This window comes from Melospiza melodia, chromosome 9 (assembly GCF_035770615.1).
Source record: "Melospiza melodia melodia isolate bMelMel2 chromosome 9, bMelMel2.pri, whole genome shotgun sequence".
Taxonomy (NCBI): Eukaryota; Metazoa; Chordata; class Aves; order Passeriformes; family Passerellidae; genus Melospiza; species Melospiza melodia.
The window spans coordinates 19,973,460-19,994,296 of NC_086202.1; the positions used below are offsets into that span (position 1 = coordinate 19,973,460).

Genomic DNA, 20,837 nt, shown 5'->3' on the forward strand with positions numbered 1-20,837 from the left:
CCACTGGTTTCAGTGAACTTCAAATCCTGCTTTGTTGCACAGGTACTAAAGCTTGACAGTGTAAAGAGTTTCCTCTTATGCACAAAGAAGTTTCAGAGATAACATACTGTATTTTAAAAGTGTGTAGATTGGGTTAGCTGGTAAACTGGAGTTCAGGGATCTATTTTCCCTAAGTGTGTGGAATTATTATCAGCTTTTCTGGTCTCAAATAGTTTAGTTGATTTCATGAGGGCACTGCAGTTCACCTTTCAGAACAACTCAGACCTTTCTTTGGACTTCAATGTTCTCCTACCTTTGACTTCAAAGATTTCAATTACATTGGTTGAGTTCCGTGGTACAGAGCACACACTAACTAACATTAAATGCTTTTATTTAACATCCAGTAAAATTCTTCATATGGATGAAACAAAATGTCATCAAGGTGGTCTTTTAAAGTAAATAAAAACCATCTGTGCTACAGTACCTCTATTTAGCTTGTGGATCTGTTTGAACATCGTCTTGTACCAGTCCTTCGATCTGTCTGTATTCTGTTGGAAAAATAAATATACATAGAAATAATCAACAGTGACTGTACCAGCCTTTCAAAGTTATCACAAATCTTCCAGCAATGAAAAAAAATTACACTCTATGTGAAAGCTGCATCATATGAATATCCTGAAATATTAATTATTTCACTCAGATATATCATCTCATGTGACATTTCATTCAAGTAAGTAATAATGTAAGAGCTTTGCAGAGGCAGGTTGTATGAAATGTTTTGTATATTAATCTGGTTTGACATCCAAACAAACAACTTCCCTGTTTTAGTCATATATACCAATTTCCTAATTATTCAGGGGACAGTTAGAAACATTGAGCGTTTAAGTCATTCCAGAAACTACTTGTAAGAGTAGGTTAATCATTCTTTTCATAATTTCCCCTGAACATTAAATGAATTTAATCACATTTAAAAGAGGTATCTGCCTCTAAGATGGCTAAATGAGACAAAACTCTCCTTCAGCTGCTAGGAAGGAAACAGAGGAGCAGAAAACATTATTATCATATATTATAAGAAACACTAATTTTTAATTTTCTTTTCCCTGAAGCAGCTGAAACAGGTCATAGATAGCAAATGGAATAATTCATCATAAATTATATTGGAATTAGAATTCTATCTTCCCTTAAATCTCTGCTGCTTTAGTGAGTTCCCTAAGTCCTAAGGTAAGCAGAATGTAGCCCAGGCTTTGTGCACCAACCACATGCTCAGTGTTTTACCCTCAGTGGAATTCCAATGTCATCAACAGAGGTATCAGCCATGTAGGGAGGGCTCCTGACAGTGCTTCTCTTCTCCTCCACTGCCCTCTTCTCACTTGGCAAAGCCTCCTGAGCCGGCTTGTCCCGCAGAAGTGCTGAATCAACTCTGTCAGAAACTAATCTGTCTGGCACTGAATCTGGAAATGACAATGGGGGATTTTCATCTCATCCCAGCATTTCACAACATCACCATATTGGGTTCTTTTAAGGCAAAAATTCTAGCAAGTAGTTGATGAGACAGACTGTCACTGCTGGTTGTGATTTGCAGCTAGTCTGAAGGAAATCTCCCAAGAAAATGCCCAATGTCAGCAAAAGCAGGCGAGCATTTCTCAGGCAGTTACCATCACACATTTCATGACAGTCTCAGCTGTCATATAAGACAATAATTTTGGTTTCAACAATTGTTTCTTTTGACTAATTAATAACTCTACAATGTCCATTTTCATTAAAAAGCACCTGTAATACAGTCTCCTGTACATCTTTTTCTGCCAATTTCAACCTAAATGTGGTACTGGTGCATCACTTTTTAACAGACTGCATTCACCTGTCTGACAGCCCCATTTGCTGCAGACAGTTTATGATGTTTCCAATTCACTTCCATGCCCTAATCAGAGTGTATAAACAACAAATGTTGCTTAAGCATACATATGATATGATTGCACAGGAGTCTGCATAAAGATGGAGGGAAATAATGGATTTCTTCAGATTGCCTTGCTTCCAAATTGGAATTTCTTGACACTGCCCAGCTGACACCCAGAGGTAGCAGCAGGCACCACCAAGGGACTTCAGATTGTTCTGAAGCTCTGCAGAGCTGCAGCACAGCAATCCTTACACTCAGTGAAGGATTTTTTTTTTCTGTGTGGATTTCCTGCAGAGGAAACACCTGCAATTTCAGTCTGCCTCATCAAGACTTTTGCAAATTCTATAATTTTTACATCACTGCATGCACTGAAGAGAGAAAGATATGTTTATTCACATGCACATCACCATCCTGCCCAAAGCCATTAAATGTGTAGAAATCTGATAGGGCCAGACAGTGGAGGAAAGGCTCATGCACAGCAATGCATTGATCTGTTGGTACCATGAGCAAACACAATTCTGCCCTGCAAAACTCAGAACTAAAGGATTAGTGTTTAAAAGCTTGGTAAATTTTATGATTTAGGACAAACAGATGAGTAATTTAGGTGTTTGGTATATTTCTTTGCAGTTCCTGGGCAGTGTGTTTGCTAAAGGCAGCCCACAAGCTATCAAAGCAGCAGCTTTGCTCCAGCAGAGGCAGCAGCTGGGGGGTAGCAGACCTTTCACATCATACCTGCCAGGCTACTAAGCCTTTTTTGCTGTTCTGTGGTAAAGGAAGAAACAAAACAAAAAGAAATACAGGACAAATGTGTGAGACATAAACAGCAAGTGCTCTGGTGCTGCATTTCTGACAGGCAAGAAATACACTGTAGAATGATAGCAGGTGCTGCAGAGAATCTGTTTTCAAATACCCTGCCAAAGTGACAGCCCATGGTCCGTTCTCCACACAGCAGCCTCGTGGGATAACATAAATCTCATGATGCAGTGACCAATACATTTGCAAAGAGCACTTATATTTAAATTTTCTTTTTTTTCATAACATAAGAATAAACATCAGAATATTTAAAGAAAAAAACATTGGACAGGAGATGATTTGAAAACCAGTAAAAATTCACAGAGTCAAGCAACTTGATAAGTAACTCTGTTACCATTACCATAAAGTACATTTTGAAATAATACTGCTGTAGCATTTCAAAGGGATATAGGAAAGGATAAAGTCATTGTTGGTGCTTGCTGGGTCTCATCACATATTACTGAGCCACAGATTCAATGACTTGTGCACAGACACAGCTTGAAGGCTTTGGTTCTTAAAAGAGTCCCCTTGGTTAGAGGCTTTTCATTAACCAGTTCCTAGACTGGAGTATCTGTGGTATCTCTCAGCAGGTTTCACCACCCTAAAGTTAGTGCTTCCTAAAAGGATTTCCAAATTACTTACCCAAATCACAGGGGAATAAACAAGAATGCTTAGCACTCTGTTCTCTGGTTTTTTTTTTTTTATTCCCTAGCAATTAACTCTTTTCTTTAAAGCATGAAAGCCATTTGAAGAGAATAAAATATTTACTGACATAAAAAGCACAAACAGTTTTGAAAGCTCATATTGTTAGAGCACAGATTAAAAAACTTTAATACATTAAACAGACCTGTTATATATTTATGATAAACCATGCCATGCAATGCCTGAACAGGAAATAACTGTGCTTTGGGGTGGCATAGAACACTTGCCAAGCAAGTTTGCCATAGTAACAAACCTCCAGGTGTGTGCTGTTTTCTAGAGGAACCCACCTTCACCACATATTTGTACTAAGTGGATCATTTCAGCAAGAAAGACTGGTATTTCTCCTCAGTGTAGCTCTCCCACCAATATCTCTGAACTTGTATCTTTAGCTTCAGCCCTCTGCTCTGCTGACCACTGACGGCAAGCTACTCCTACACATCACGTTCACCCAATAGCTGCCCACACAGGAAGAAAACCCCTACATGCACTGGGTAAAAGCAGGGGTCAGCACTCTGAGCCTTAGAAAAGGTAAGCCACAGCAACAGTGGCTAGATTCCTGGAGTTTCCCAAGTCCACTAGAAATCAAAACAAACTGTACTGCATCTCTGTGCCCTGTTACAAGCTACAGTCTTTAGTGCTGCACAATGAAATGAGGAGCTGTGGTAATGCCAGCCATCAGGAGAACTAAAAAGGAGGAGCAAAGTTTCCCTCCAAATCCAGAGGTAAAGAGATAGAACTATCTATTCAGCTTGTGTGAGAAAGGTGTTGATTCCTGGGAGTTCTCAAATGAGGCTGTTTTGCTCATTTGCAAATCCAGAGCTCAAGGATTACTGCAATATGAGTTTGAGTTGATCCAGTTACAGGCAGAGGAAACAATTGCCAAGATCAAACTTGTGGGCAAGTAGATTATTTACTATTGAGTAAATTCTGCTACAAATTCAGAGGTCAAATCTCTCCCACAGTAATAGAAAATACAGCTGCCTTTACACTGCAGTAGCTGAGAAGTAGCACATCACCTTTTCAAGCTACCACAAGCTACCTTGTTTCTACAGACAGATATACAGGAGCATACAACCCTTTCCACCATGACAAGACACCTGACAGCTGTTACCTTGCAATAGCTTATTCATATGTCCACAGCCCAGTTAGAAACCTCTCCTCAGCCTCAAAGAGCTTCTGATCCACAGGTTTTAATCAGAAAAACCAGTAAAAATTCACTTGCCTGTTGTATGTTCCAGTCACCAAAACTATTCTGACGCAACTTTGGTGGTTCACAGAATCACAGAATTTTCAAGACTGGAAGAGACCTATAAGATCATCTAGTCCAGCCGATGTTCTAACTGTTCAACTAGATCATGGCAGCAAGTTCTTAGTAATCTGGACCTAATTATCAACAGCACATACATTCTCCAGTTTCTTGTAGCATAACAGTTTGGTCATTTTAAGCCAAAATTATCTCTATGCAAGTCTCCTTACCTCGATTGTGCTGCAACAGGACAATAGTGGGATTGACGATTGTGGTAGAAGGATAGGCAGAGGCAGACTTGCTGATGGAAGTGATGGAGCTTGGATAGTCAGTGCCAGGCTGGGGCACTTCATTTAGCACAGGACCTGGGTCCTGGAAAGAAGAGCAACACATGATTAGCAGCATGCCAGTGGTGCAACACTGGGAAAATCTGTGAAAAACCCGAACATTTTAGGCTGAATGAGAAGCATAATCACAGCAAATTTTAGTATAAAAGGCATAAGCACAAGTATTACCCTGCTCCTTGTACATATCCTGCTCATTGTTAATGAAATTAGTTTGCTAAGGCACTACTATAGTTATTTGGTGTTGGGTTTCACAACTCCAACCCCAAAAGAGGGCACTAAGTTCATCTAGCAGACAGTTTGGAGCAAACACAAGGTGTCAGAAATGAGCAAATCTAGTTTGGGGAGGGGGGAAGATGCAGACATCTTTCCCCCAATACATCCACACACAAACATTTGTTCCAAGAGTATTCCTTTCATAGCAAGTCAGACATGCAAAACTCATGCAATTCTGGAATGAAACAGTATTACTGCAGCTGGTTTGGTAAGAAAAGTCCAAATTAAGGAATTAAGTTAGCACTGTCACTCAGGAGACAATGTGATACCTACCTGATTAAAGTAATGACATAAAAAGGCCCCAGAACTGACAGAGGGTACACAAGTAGGACTCTAGTAAGGAAGATGGATTTGCTGCTGGAGCACAGATAGCCAGCTGCTCTTGCTCTCCTAAAGCATCCAGCTCCGTTATCTGCTTATTTCAAACCCACCTATGATAGATATCACCACTGCTCTGGCTGCTCTGTAGAAATACAGGCAGTGTCTGCAGGGAGACTTTGAAACCTAGCTCACCTTTGAAAAGTCTCAGTCCATGGATATTGGACTTCTGGTGGTGGTAAGGTGGCTAAGATAAAGAAGGGATGATGACTAAAGACTGTGTGTGCATCAGCTTACACTGAGATTTTTCAAAGCCTCTTAAGGAATTTGGACACACAATTACCCTTAATGGGGACTGAGCATCCAAACAAAGAGAATATGGGACAGCAAACCAAATTCCTGCTGCTCCACGGCTGGACTCCAATGCTGCAAGCCACTGATCTGTAAAATCAGCTGAGCATTCAAGGGTATTTTCATCATTATTAAAAAAAGCCTTAAATATGCCCAGAATATTGCTCCAGAAAAATCCCTACATCCAGCTTTTTTGGCTAAGTGCAACTGCAAGTCAGTGCCCTTCATTCACACCAGCATCAGATGAAAGGACTTACAGCATCAGGCAGGGGACTGAACAGGGGCCAAAGTCAGGCCTGGCACCAGAGCTCAAAGATAAATCATAGTGACAACTGGCCAAAATCAGAGCAAGCACCTACAGCCTTTCCAGCCTGGAGGGGGAAGGAGGAAGAACAATCTTATTCTGTTGGATAAAGGTGATCTTGCTTTGAGCAGCAGCTGGTCAGGCCATAGACGCTTCATGGGGACAGAAAAGAACCAATGGTCTTCAGGAACAGATGTCCCCTAGAGAGAGGGCAGCTCCACTTTGCTGACTGCAATAATATTCCAAACAATGCAATTAGCAAAAAGGAGGAAGAGTCAGGGAAAAGTGTGAGAATTGGCTTTGAGCTTCACTTTGATAACTAAAATACAAATAAAAATCCCCCAAAGAAGAGGGATGCTGGATCAGGATAGGCTCAGCAGCCCCAGTGAAGTCACCAAAGAGGGTGAACAAAGACCAAAGACCATTTAAATCATTGTGGAAAACAGCTTGGTGACTACATGTCTGAAGAGAGCATGTCCAAAAATGTTTCAACTCTCATCTCAAGAAAGTCAGGTACAGCAAAATTTCCACTGCTCCTCTGTGATTTGGATGCCTCCTGATTGCTTTTTTTCTGGAATCTGCAGATAGACTCCATTAAAAAAAAAAAAAAAACAACCACAAAACACTCAACAAACTCCTACAAAACACAAACAAACAAAGAACACCAAACAAACAAAAACCAAAACACCAAATCCAAACTTTCATTCATTGCTCTCTGCAATAAAAACCCTACCAATTTTAATAAAAATAGAAAGGCCAAAGATGAGAACTTTTGAAAAGATCATCCTTGGTTGTTTTTTACTTTCCCCCAGCCCACGTGCCTGTTTGCTAGATCTCTATAGAGTCCAAGGGCAGAGCAAGTATCATCATGAGAGAATGAAGCTTCTGCTGAACTTCTACTTTGTCCCCACAAGCAAGCATAAATAAAAGGTGGCCATAAGACTTTCAGCACAAGAAGGTACTTTTTGCAATTTTAACTGAGAGACACTTTTCCTCCTTGTCCTCAATGACTTTTTAAAAAAGCGAGTGAGCTTAAAGAGAAACAAAATCTAACTCAAGAAGAACACAGTGAAGTCCAAGTTCTAACTCTTGTGGACGGAATTATTAACAATTTTCAAAGACAAGCAATTGCCAAATGAAGAAATACTCTCTGTCTAATCTATTGCATAGTGCCTCCATGCTTGGAGGACTCTTAGTACAGTAACTGATCTTACAACTTGTAGGTCACTGGATACTGGCAGCAATCTTACACTGATTTTATCAGGGATTTGTGTGGAGACCATATGGTCTTGTGGCTCCAAGTGGAACAGAAACCTAGCCCTAACCTTTAACTGGCCTGCTGTTGCTGCTTTAAATGTTATTCAAACACAATTAAGGATGCTATAAAAAGAGCCTGAAAAGATCAGTTAGTTGCAGCTATTCAGTTTATGCAGAATTCATTACTCTGAGTAGATCCTGTGAAGATTTTTAAGGTGTACATCACCCAGCAGAATGGGCACAAAGGGAGACAGTCAAATGTTGCAAGAAGTCAAAAGAAAGTTCAAAGCTGCACAAGGCAGGCAAACTGCATGCACTAGCACAGGACGCAAACACGGTTTCAGTTGTCATGCTGCTGGCAGGGAGTGAGTCATCACTCCTCCCTCAAGTTTAGTATTGCAAGGAGAAAGTAATTTTAATCCAGGAATACAAATTTAGGAAAAGGGCGAGGAGGGTACTTGGCAAGCTTACTGTATGTGAGATGACTCCAGTGATTTCAGGCTTCAAGCCCTTGTGCAAAGCCCCCGTGACTGGAGGGACAAGTGAAGGTGGTGATGAGAAGAATGGCAGTTTCGGGTAAACAGAGGGTAATGTGCCAGATGTGGAGGGTGCTTGGTTATGGTGGGAGCCCCTCTGGAGATGTGGGGGAATGAAATCGTCAAGAGTTGGAAAAGTCAAGGGTGAGCCAGGAGGAACAATCGCAGGGATTACGGAGCCTTGCCCGAAAGGAACCAGAGGCGGTGGTGGAGTGCTGGAGCTGCCTTCTTGCTGTCTGTCTGGATTAACCTGAAGGAGGGGGACTACTATAACTCCAGGCTGAGCTGAGGTGGTGGCAGTGGCATCCTGTTGGAAACAAGGCGTTGTTATGCACTGGGGGAGATTGTTACTTTAGTCTAATGCAGCCATATCCATGCAAGGAATGTACCCAAAATGATACAAAGATCATCTTTCCTTAAGGAGACATACTTCTTTAGGCTTGCAGCCCTGCCTCTATGAACACAATGTTTTTTCACAAAAATATTTATTCCCCCTCACCACCCCTCTTCTCCAGTTCTTTGTAGTGAGGCTAAATCAAACAAAGAACAGCTCAGCATTCACCATCACTTGAGAAGCTCTAACCATTATACATTACAGAGCTTGTTTCTGTTACATGTCCCTAAAATAGAAAGATCCTTGCCAGTCCAACCAAACTCCCTACAAACACCACACACACACACAGACACACAGATCAACATTGAGGGGGACACATATGTGTTAAATATTATCAAGTAAAAGACCACAAGACTCAGGGCAGCACAACAAGTGCTGAGAAATTAAGGTAGGAGGGGAATAAAGCATTAAGGGAACATTGTAACGAATTAAAGAACTGTTTGCTCAGCTGAAAGAAAACAAGGTTATGGAGAAAACATGTACCATGCTGCGTCCCATTGCCTTGTATGGTGGCTGTCGCTGCTGAGTAAGGTAAGGCTCTTTTCTCATCCTGTCCTCTGTAGCAGCTGTGCTCTGGGGCTCTAGCACTCTGTCCCTCACAGCTTGCGGAGGTGATGGCTGAGTCCGGGAGGGCTGGCCTGCACCATAACTAACTGCGTCTTTGCTGAGGACAATGTAAAAGTACGGCCTGGGAGGAATAGGAGGAGGAGGAGCAGCAGGAAGAGACTTTTCAGTGTCTGTTACAGAGGGAACAATGTTGGTGGCTGGTGCCTCAGTGAGCTCAGCGCCCAAACTGGTGCTGGCTGGGTCATGTGTGGTGCCAGTGGAATTTTGAGATGCGCCTGAGCAAGTGCTGTTAGATAAACAAGCTACATATAGTTTGCTGACCTTTTTATCCGCCTTCGTCTCATGACTGGAATTCATTCCAGCCTTACTACTGGGATCTGCCCTGACAGGGTTGAGTTGTATGGATGATGCACCTGATGAGGAGTGACTTTCCAAGAGTGGCTGCCCAGCATGCACCTCATCTTTGGGGCCTGAAGAGGGAGAACACCCTGCTGGCAAGCCTTGCTTCCCTATGGGGACAGCCCCGTAGGGGGTAGGTGATGACAAATAACAGCGTGCACTGGTGTTTGGTGACGCACGCTGTGAGTAAGGCTTGGGTGCATTCAGGTACACACAGTCCATGATGGGCACTGGCAACAGGTTGGTCGCTTTAGTGTCAGTGCGAGGGCGCCATGCAAAGCTTTCCTCTTTGGGAAGAGGAGGACGGGGAGGAGCCTGATCAGGCAGAGTCAAGAAGGTAGGAAGGAGAGAGGAAGCAGCATCAAATGAAAGGAAAAAGGAAGGAAAAAAATTAAATTCTCAGAACGAATTTGATCATTAGACTTGGGTTAAGCAGGTTTTAATACAGCAAGAATAAAAAGCAAATACAGTATCTGGAAGGCCACTCACTCACATCCATCGTCCCACACATTCTTTCTCAGCACAGCTCACTGCAGCACACAAACTTAACCCAGCCCTCAAGTCTCTGCCTACGTGTTTCTCTCTCTGCTCTCAATAATTCTCACTACTGTGTTGTTTCCAGAGGCCTGCACAGCTACACTCACCATGCCCCAGGAAAGCCTCAGTCAAGATTTAACATCATGGCTAACTAAATTCAGTTTCATGCTTGCATAACTAAACACTTCCCAGCACTGGGGACATTTGAACTGCAAAACCAAATTCAGAGTTCTAGGCCATCTCTGCATGTTAAGTGCACTGCTGAAAAATGAATATTGCCAATGCGAATGAAAGCAGACATCAAGTGAGTGCTATAGCCTACTATAGCTGGCTAAATAAAAAGTGAATATTTCTTCATTCTAAAGGCCAGCTCTTCAATTCTCTTTAGGATTTTTCCATCCTGAAAAAGCTTTCAGGAAGACCAGAAAAATTACAGTTTTTTAAGGAACTGAGATCATCAGAATTTGCCTTCAGAATCAAGACCACCAAGAGAGAAATCCTGCTTCTACTAAATAATAAGAAAAGCTTTACTGGTTTTGGTACTTGGTAACATATAGCTTGCTAACTCAAAATCATCTGCCTACTGCATCTCCAATTACAGTGAATTTTTTCTGAAAGCCAAACTGTTTTGAGATAAAAATAACAATACAGAGGTTTCATTTTATTTATTACTTTTTTGCTAGTAGCTGAAAACAAAGATCTACTGGAATGAAGAGAATACCCACCTGGTGAACAACAGCTCCCTGGATCTTTGCAAATTAACCCTTTGGAGACTGTGAAAGTAGGTTTTACAAACACCCCACTGTCATACCTTTATGGGCAAAGGCTGCCTAAACCACTGTTAAAAAGTCAAAACCAGAGAACGAAGATGCCTTAACAGCTTGCAACATATAAATCTGGAAAGAGACATCCTTTAAAAGTCATCCATATATGACAAGTTGTGGCAAGTACCTATTCTTGTTATATGGATATAGATGTAGAAAAGTTTCATAAAATTACAGGTGCTGTTCCAAAATCTGCTGTCCTCATGTTCCCTCTCTGCCCCTCCCACCTTTTTCCTGAAGCATAAGGGAGTGAAGAAGTGGGTTGGTTAGGGCTGTTCTAAAAGGCTTCTGCCTCTGAATAGGTTCATTCCTTTTAGAACTTCTATTTCAGCTCAGTTTGAACAGTAGTTCTTGAGACTGCTGTGACAAGTATTATGTACACCAGTGCTCACTCTGTTCATCAACAAGACCAGGAAAGGGCTACAGGACAGCTCTAAGTATTGAGCAGAAATGGGTCTCTCTTTAGGGTGCCGCTCCTTCCCACACCTTCATTGGAGCTGTTCCTTCTCCCACTTTCACTTACAGTACCTAGTCTATAGCATTGCTAAAGGGACCTTGATGATGAGGAGCAGCCACACTGATAGAGCACTGGGCTTTAAAGGGACTCTGTTTCACACAAGAATCCAGTTTCTAATGAAGGGTTTCCTTACCAGCTTCCAGACTGCTTCTGAGCACCCCCCAAAAAAAAAAAAAAAAAAAAAAGATGGCATTGCACTTTTCTCAGCAGACTGACTTCAATGATTTACCTTCACATACAAATAACCTTTCCCTTGTTGGCTTCTGTCCGTTACAGTGTAAAAACTGAAAGGCATTTCCCTAATATTTTATTTTTAATGTAGGATGCAACTCTGAATTCAGCCTGCAGCAATTTCTAGGAAATAAACCAGCATAAAATACAAAATAATTACAGACGGTTACTTCACCTTTTTTCTTGCAAATAGCGTTGTCCTCCTCCTTCATCCACTGAGGAAACACTGTGGTGTGCCTGAATACATGAGCTCCACAACACTTTGCTGACATCGGTGCTGCCCCCATTTCAAAGGCAGAAAAAGCTGAGGCACAGCAACTTACCCATCTGCAGTCAAGTTTGGAGTTCAGCCCAGGACTCCTGATCATGAATTCAGTGCTTGAACCCAGATGATCACCTCAGGGTCACAGAAGAAAGGCTTACCTGTGGCTTGCTCTCTGCAGAGAGGTTTGGACGCACACTCCTATAACCCTTGGCAGCCAGAGAAGATGGCTGGGCATCCCCATTGGCATCAGAGTGAGACGACGACTTCCAATCATCTGCGAGGGGAAAGAAAACTCAGATCACAGATTCCCTCCAGTTGTAGGATAAGTGAAAGGAGGGGACGCTTTTCTTCCTTCCCCTCCCCCCCTTTCTTTTTTCCCCCCAGGCAACAAGAAATAATTCCAATAAGCAACGGAAGTAACAACAGAAGCAGCCAATGTTTATACCTGTTTCTGAGTTTTCTGGCTCCAGACCTAAGTGTTTCACAGAAAGGAGGGACAGAGGAGGTGGGGGTGGAGGATAGGCATAGAGGAAAAGAAAGGGGGAAAAAAGAAACCATTACATTTCCAGAAAACATGTACCAATTGAAGTCAAGAGTCAAGCTACTTCATTTCACACATAAAATGCTTTCTGACAGGGCTGTGTAATTACCATAGAGACCAGCCCTAAACATGATGTCCTCCTTGTTTCTGACCTTTGTAAACACAAGGCAATTCATTCAGAGCAATGAAGAAACAATTGTTCATTGACATTCTTATTTCAGAGGCAAAAAGGCTGCCCAGCTATCTACTTTCTAAAGCTGCAGCTTGACATCCAGACACCACAAATTACTGGAAATGTAGGGACTCTGTATTCAGATTATGAAGACATAGCTATCCTTAACAATATCACTATATGTGATTGAGATAACGGAGGACCAACAAACAGACCAAGTTTTGCAGACTAAGTGCATGTAGGGTGTAATAAGATACAACATCACTTTACAAGCCAGTCCCTGCAGCGGTCTCATCACATATTTATCTGCTTCTCACTGGGGTCCTCCCCACCCTGTACCCATTTTGCTGTTTAAGTGATATGCACAAAGCTCTTCCAGCTCCAAAGTACATTTCATAAAGCAATTGAGAGAGTCAGCAAAAGAAGTATTAATGAACTGATTTCCATAGTAATGGACCCATTGCCATTCAAGCTGTTGGAAATTTATGAAGCCATCAACAGAAAGAAGAGAGGCAACAGTAGGGGGTAGGAGTGAAGAAAGAGAGAAAGGCAAGCATAAAAAGAGGATAGGTCATGGGTGGAGCAGAACAGGAGAAGACAGACCAGAAAGTGGCACTTAGGGCTGGAATTAATGGAATTGCCCTTTCTCCAACAATAGAGTCAGAAACAATGTATGCTTTGCTTTCAGGAGCACGTTTTACCCCCTCCCCTTTAACGGCATCTTGCCTTTGGGAGTTCATCCTCTTTGCCAGCCCCACGACACTGGCCAGGTTTGCTATGCTGTGCCTGTCTCCCACAATTAAGTAATTACACATCTGCTATTGAAAGGCAGCAGAGCTCTGTAGCAACACTGTCCGGCTGGGGGACACTTTGCCTGCTTCCCTGACAACCCAGCTGAATGCTGCAGGGGCAGCAGCACTTCTCAGCTTCCTTCTGTTCCTCCTCATGCCTGGGGTAAAAAGACATGACACAGACTGCCCTGGGAGCAGTGGGGGGGGGGGAGGGGAAGAAAGAAAAGAACTGAGAGCACTTTTTGGTGCTCCTGACAAACTTTAGTCAATGATTGAGCAGTCATGAAACCGGCACTAGGAGTCACTCTCTCTACTGGTCTGGTCCTTGCAAGAGGTTTCCAACTATGCTATGGAATTCTGGGCTTTAAAGCATATAATTATAAAGTAAGCCCAAGATCCTGGACTGACCTGTCTTGAGGTTACTGTGAGTAATAGATGTTAGTTAACCTTCCACCACTTACTTTCAGGTTGCTCAGCATCCTGAGGACATGGTGAAGTGACATTCCGATTCCCTTCATAGGATGGAGTTGCCCGGAGAGTTACAGCTCCTTTTCCACTGCAGACTTTTGTGGGATCCATTTCTACAGGAAATGCACATGCACAGAACAAACACATAGAAAGGGATGATGCAAAGCTATCAGGAGCCATCAGAGTGCCAGAGTAATTTTAGCATGGCTGCCTCCAGGTGAATCAATCTAGTAATGTTTGTGCAGATGAAGATTAGCTCTGTATTTAAAGCATTGAGAAATCAAAGCAGTTTTATATTCATGTAATTGATGAATGCAGCAGTTAAGTTCTGAGTTGGTGCAACAGAGCTAAGAGGGAGGGGGGAAAGAGGAGTGTTTGAACCAAAGGTCACAGGGCCATTTGCTCTATTTGTTCTACTTTTTACAGAGATACTGTGCTAGCAAGGACAGTCTTCCATTACGCCTGTAGCACTTCTATAGGGATGTCCCAGTGACATAATGCACAAACTTTGTGTGCCAAAGCTTAAAAATGCCTTTTGTGGAGGACTGAAACAGGAAAAAAAAAACAACCTTAAACTTTTGACCACTGGAAGATAAAATCTTCTAACGATGCTGAATTCGATCTAAAGGCAAGGCACTGCAAGTCACCTTCCTGCCATCTCCCCACTTCATTACAGTGTTTCAGCCTCTGACACAGGAACCCAAATCCCAGAAAGTAGGAGATTTAACACATGCCTATTCAGATCAAGCTGTGATCATGATCAGATACCAGATCATGCCAGCATCCTTGCCGAGGCACAATTCAGCACAACTTCTGTGCAGGCTTACCTTTGTGTATTTCAGTCCATGATCTGGGTTTTCTCCTCCTGTCCTCCTATTAAGTAATAACAAACCAGTCCTTCAAAGCTACTTCTCTTTCTCCTCCTACTTAACATCTTTCTGGAGAGTTGTTTCCTTTAAGGTATCTCTGGAAATCGTAAGCCTGAAAAGTGTCTTTTTTCTCTAGGCTATTTCCATAGACAAACACATCACCTCCTCTTCTCATGCACTATTAGTGACCCTGCAGCTGCCATCAGACTTCACTTACCTCCACAGAGGCACCAGCCCTACCATGACTGCACAGGGAGTGTGAAGAGGTACTGAGTGCATGCTGCATTACACAAGTGACAACACAGTAATTTCTATTTCTATGGGTTGAGGATCCTTTTATCTCTGCATGGGGAAGGATGCAGCTCTTCTCCAGGAACTGCTATTATAACAAAAATGATGCCTTCACACTGGAGAGAGGGGGCAAAGGCTGTTGTTTATTGTCCAGACAACAGCCCACACTTGTGCATATCAGTATTCCCTGGCTGATTTCAGCAAGGCACTGCCCCACCAAACCCACACCAGTACAATTCCTAGAGCCCGTGGTAACACCTTGGCTAAGGTTGCAAACCATGCAAACCACAGCCAGTGAGGCCACAATATGGGGAAACATCAGTATGCCAGATGAACAACGGCAGTAAGAGGAGAAACTCAATGAATGCCAGACTCCGGGCTCCCACTGAGAGCCCTCTGTTCTGGAAGCTCCACTGTTGAAGCCCTTACATAGGCTTCCAATGCTTTAGGGATTTCAAAAAAACACAGTTTTAGATCCATACTTAGGACTATAAAAAGGATGGAGTAAGAAATCAGAGGATGCTTTCCTATAGTTCAGGCCTTAGCTAACTGAGGCAGAATTGAGGCAGCCTCTGTGAGGGGAAAGACTATCTACCCAGACACATCAAAAGGTGTTTCATCCTTAAATATACCACAGCTGATCACAGCTTAAGGTCACTCACATTCCTGGTGAAAAAGAAGTTGACTTCTCTGACTGATTTTTGCATGATTCAGGTGGGGTCAGGATTCCTTTTGCCCAAGAGTGCAGTTCTGGCTATCACAACACAGAGCCCAAGGACTCTATGGACTCACTTTCAAACCAAGGACAAAGGTTTAAGCTCCAAGAATCCAATTTTAAGAGTGCTGTAACTGCAAAGCATGGACACAATGTTGGGAGTCACTGGGCCTGATATAAACATCCCCAAAGAGTGCAGGGTAGCTGTCCTCCTACAACCCCATGCCTACATTTGCTTCACAGGCACTGGAGAGAAATAGAAGCAGAGGTCAACACATATGACATGCCAAAACAGTATCTTCATCACACTGGAGGAGAATCAAATTTGGGAATTAATTTTTTTTTTTTTTAAATTTTCCATACAACAGATTAAACCTGTATACTGAACCAAAAGAATAAGAGTCAGAAAAAAAATGTTCTGAATTTAAAAAAGAAGATTAAATGCTTTGAAAATATATGGAAATAAAATCTTGCCAGACTATCTCACCTTGGGAGATGAAAACAAATGTCTGTAATGATGTATTCCCTCAAAAATGACAGAAAACAAGAATCTGAATTGCTCAGTATAAAAATCCAGCAGCTAGTAATAAACAGAACATTAGCACTGTACTAGTCCAACAAAGCACATGTGTGACAGATTAGGAGAGACAAGCAGTATCAGCTACACTAGTCTGACTGTCCAGCAAAGTACAAGCATAGTCTTGTACTTCTAGTAGGGAAGCATGCTCTTGGGGAGAGGGTGACAGCCTAACATCCTTACTCATTCACATGTGGATTAAATTCCGTGCATGTACAGAAAAACAAAACCATACCACCCATGTTGAACTATGCTTGAACCATTTGTTTTCATAAAAACCAAAGATATGCAGGAAACATTCTTTGGTTCTTCAGGAGTTTGGTTCAAAATGAGTCTATAATAATAGTAACAATATTTTTCATAATCGAGCATTAGTAGAAGAGCTTACAATGATCCCAGATTCAAGCAGACACAATTAGGTCTGCAGAAGAGCAGCATAATTGAGAACAGTGTATTGTGTCACAAGAGCTAACTGCATTACCTACCAATGAAATCTGCAGCTCTGGGAGGAGTGAGAGGAGCATGAAGCTGAGAATTAGCCAAAGCATGTGGGTGGAGCAGAGAGACAATGATAAAGGGAGAGAGACAATGATGGCTAACTAAGGCATGGCAGGGGAGGAAAGAAGATACCTGTAGGCAGCACTAGGTGAGGAGAACTTTTCACTTTCTTCACAGGGATTATTTTAACGGCAGAAATAGAACGTGTACATAAAGGGACGTCAACAGCTGCAAACACAAAAGTGTAAATGGCACATCCAAAAAGGAAAGAACAGAGCTTGGGAAGCATGCCACAAAATTTTCTAATGTACTCGGAGACACAATAGCAGGAAATTTCAAATACAAAAGCAGTCTAGAGAGCAATGATGCAACTGTTAAAAATATCCCTTCATTCTCCCTAATTCAGGATGTGTCTGTTTTATGCAGCATACAGAACTGCTTACTGAATGGACTAACTAACTAATGCTGACTGCCACTATGCTGCAGGCAAAAAGAATCTGGAAGCATTAGTTTTTAGAAGCCACCAAAAAATTTTAGTGTAATCATTTAACTGAAGTACACTACATGCAAAAATAAAAATGTTAAGTAAAACATTAATATGGTTCAACAAAAACATAATAAAGTGAAAAAAACAAACCAAGTACTGAAAGGCCGAGAGAAGAACATTAAACTAGCCACATTACATTAATTCTGAATTTCATGGCTCATTTTTTACAAGTTCAACAACAGAAGGAAGTAAAGTAATCTTGAAAAAGGTCCCATAGCTATTAAAAAAAAAATCCATCCATATAAACAGTAAATTGAAGAGATTTCTACTTGACTTCATTAGCTAGCACACTAATTATACTATATGTGGTAACATTGGGGAAAACCACACAGACCACTATGCAAAATTCTAGCAATTGTTACAAAACTGTTCAAACCAATGGGTACAAAGAGGGGTCATTGTGAAAAAGTACTATTCACAGGTGAAGCTCAACAGGAGCTGCCAAGGTAAACATCTTGTATATCATGACTCTACCAGCATAATTTGAGTAATGTTCTTGATTCTGCAGAGCCAGGATTTTCTTCTATAGAACCTGTCTCCTGCATGTATTTTCTGGAAAATGTTAAATGTCTCGTCATATTCCATGCCATCTCATGCTTGTAAAATCAGGAGCAAGAGGAGTCACATCTCTAATACTTTACAGACTAACACTGAGCAGCGGGCCAGCTTTGAGGCAGACATTGACATCAGGGTGGTGTGTACGCCCCCTCTTGTGGCAGATCTTTCTGATACGCGGCAAAACTGGAGAGCACAGATTTCACAACCTAGAAAAGGGGTCTCAAGCATCAAAAGCCTGGGCAAAGAGCCTAACAGAATTTTTTCAAAACTCATAAAATTATTAGTATTTAATTTGATAGGTTTGTTTAATTTTTTTTTTATAAAAGAGGAAGCCAAATCAATCCCTTTTTCCACATTTCTTCCTGAGCAGAGACCCTGTGAATACAAGAGAACCCAAATCAAACAGCCTGTGGCTTAGGAAACAATCTTGATTCTGTTCTGCTTTGAAACTGACTGAATTCATCCATCCACAATGCAGTCAAAATACTAACCGCTATAAAAAGGCATCAAAGGAAAAGAAAGGAAATTAAACCAACAGAAAATCAGTCCATACCCACATACTTTCACCCTGCCAAAACAGACACAGTCACTCCATAAAACTGAATGCTATAAAGCACACTGCAAACCCGCTGATGTTAACATGAAGACTGGTTTGTTTAGATTTTTTTCATCACTTAAATGGTTAGTTCCTGCTGTTTAATCCCAAACTTAAACCTTCACTTCTCCCTGAAGTTAACACAGCTCACAGACAGGCACCACACACCCATGCTGTCTCAACTCACTAAGACACCGATTCGCAGGTGCTCACAAGTAGTGTACAGCTTTCCTTAACACAGCACTAAAAATATACAAAGAGCCAAGGCCAGCCTGCCACTTTAAAGAGACAAAGAACACTTGTTGAGCTAAGAAATGCTGCTGTTACTAGCACGGTGCAGTACAAGACTTTTCTTGTGTCAGTCGCCAAGTGAACTGAATTTGGAAGCCCCCGCTGCAGTGAATTTCCGGGAAAATCAAGCACATCAGCAGCTGACATGCGGGAGGAGCTCTGGAGGTGTCTCTGGAGATCTTCACCCACCTTTTTCTTGTCCATTGCTGCTCAGCCCATTGACAACAGTTTTTGCAACATCAATTTCTTCATGTTCTATAAGACAAATGCAGTGGTTTTCAGTAAAGATTTTTGCAAGTCTACAAGGTCTTCGGCTGGCTAGAATAAAACTGGCTCATGTAAATTCAGGGAAACACAGGAGACACTGCTAGAAAGACGCTCCAAAGCTCATCTAAAGCCCTGTTTCTGAATATGAATGAAACAAATCTACCTCTGTCACTCCTGACAAATGTTTGCCTAATGTGTTCTTACAAACTGCCAGCACCACCCTAATGCAACCTGTTCCAGTGCTTACCAGCCTGTACACTTTTCAGTGCTTACACTGAATTCCCAGGTCATGTTTTTCTGGACTCCTTTCAAATAGTTCACATTTTTTTCAAAATGTTGTGCCAAAACCAGGACATGATACCCCAGCTGAGACTTGCTAAGATGCTAAAATTAAGTGGGAATATCATTCTACAGATCTTACAGATCTCTCTTCAAGTCTGGCATCTGCTTTATTTTTCACCCTGTTTTAGTCTGTTACCCAGACAAGCCCAGAAGTTTTCCTCTTTCCAAGCAGCTTGCATTTCCCAGTGCCTTGTTTTTCTTTGAACAGCTGATTTTTTTTCTATCCATATGTCAAACTGTTTTCATCTCTACTAAAATATATCAAATTCAGATGATTTTTTCAGGTTATCAATAATTTTGAATTCTTATATTCCACACTGAAATAAGCTACAGGACCTACTCCAGTTCAAGATGCTTCTAGCTACTTTTTGGGCCAAAATTCAAATAACAAATGTGAATAATTGCATCAGAAACAAACAGGAATATTACTAGTAACAGAAAGGAACACCAAAGAGTGCAAGTAGAAAACAACACAGACTTACCAGAGCTCATTGTGGCAGAGGGACTTGCCTTTTCTACTTCTGGATTTTGTTTACGTCTGTTTAGAGTGAAAGGCAGAATGATTACATTATGTTTCATGTCTGTCCAGACAGCCCTGGACACAATGCTGAACATTCACCACAAGAGTCAAGGTAACAGTCATAGTATCTTATAAAAAATTACTTTCAAATGCCAAGTGGATTCATGTCAAGCACCATATATTTTTTTTTTTGCTGATAATTATCATAAATTAAAGATTATTTCTATCCAATACAAGCACTGCTCCCAGACTTTAAGACTAATCTTCATGTGAAATTGAAAGATAGTAATTTAAGTCTAAGAGTCTATAAAGGGCAAAGTTCAAGTCTGACTGGTTTCTAAGATATAAACTGTGCATCACCTTTTGAGAGAATTTTACAAAATCAAAGTGACACTAAAAGCTTTAAACTAAAACCCCCAAATTAGAGCTTTTCCATATTTCAAGGCAATCTGCTGCTCATATCAAAGCTAGTCTCTCCTTTGAAAGATATAACAATACAGAAGAGATACACTTGTTAAAATGCATATTATAACTTCTGCACCAGTCATTTCCAGCTGTGCAGTATTGCTGATATTTCCAGCATCAGACTCCAGTAAGTGAAAGGTGAAAGCTGGAAGCTTTAATTCTCCTGTTATCAAAGGCAGTGAAATTGTCAACCCAAGAGAAAAAGTACCAGATGGGGATCAGTAGAAAAAGTCACTTTTCATGGCGATGCCAATCTGTCGAGGACAATTGTGAGACCTATCTGTCCTCACTCGTCTGGGGATCTGATACCTGCAGCAAACAGGTTTCAATGTCACTGACTGGTGGTTAGAATAGCCACAGAGCATTTCTAAAAAAAAAAAAAAAGTGTGTTTGACAAGATTGCTCAACTCTCTAAAGGTCCTAGGTTGAATTAAGTCCTTTAATTTTGTGTTCCAATCTCCGCCTCTCCCCCCACCAAAAAGTTAGCCCCAAACAAAGTGAGATCAAGTGCAGCTCCAGACAATTAATGGCTTTCGTGACACCAATAGAAATATGCATCTGAAATCACAAAATCATGCAAATACAAGAAGCCCAAAC

At 41.5% G+C, this 20,837-nt stretch overlaps 1 protein-coding gene across 50 annotated transcripts in view; it reads right to left on the reverse strand.

The window, feature by feature from the left end:
* Positions 1–20,837, reverse strand: part of SORBS1 (sorbin and SH3 domain containing 1) — a 158,191-nt gene that overhangs the window by 43,423 nt on the left and 93,931 nt on the right. For 23 of the 50 annotated variants that reach the window (XM_063163693.1, XM_063163695.1, XM_063163696.1 and 20 more), the window contains 12 exons: positions 19,738–19,793; positions 18,836–18,901; positions 16,788–16,883; positions 13,699–13,818; positions 12,179–12,205; positions 11,892–12,007; positions 8,877–9,674; positions 7,935–8,306; positions 4,844–4,985; positions 2,606–2,635; positions 1,255–1,430; positions 464–527 (listed from right to left, as the gene is read on the reverse strand). In XM_063163693.1, the coding sequence (XP_063019763.1) occupies positions 464–527; positions 1,255–1,430; positions 2,606–2,635; positions 4,844–4,985; positions 7,935–8,306; positions 8,877–9,674; positions 11,892–12,007; positions 12,179–12,205; positions 13,699–13,818; positions 16,788–16,883; positions 18,836–18,901; positions 19,738–19,747 (2,017 nt within the window). In that variant the 5' untranslated portion in view covers positions 19,748–19,793. Of the gene's footprint in view, positions 1–463; positions 528–1,254; positions 1,431–2,605; positions 2,636–4,843; positions 4,986–7,934; positions 8,307–8,876; positions 9,675–11,891; positions 12,008–12,178; positions 12,206–13,698; positions 13,819–16,787; positions 16,884–18,835; positions 18,902–19,737; positions 19,794–20,448; positions 20,608–20,837 lie in introns of all 50 variants that reach the window. The other 27 variants (XM_063163716.1, XM_063163729.1, XM_063163719.1 and 24 more) reach the window with 12 other exon arrangements.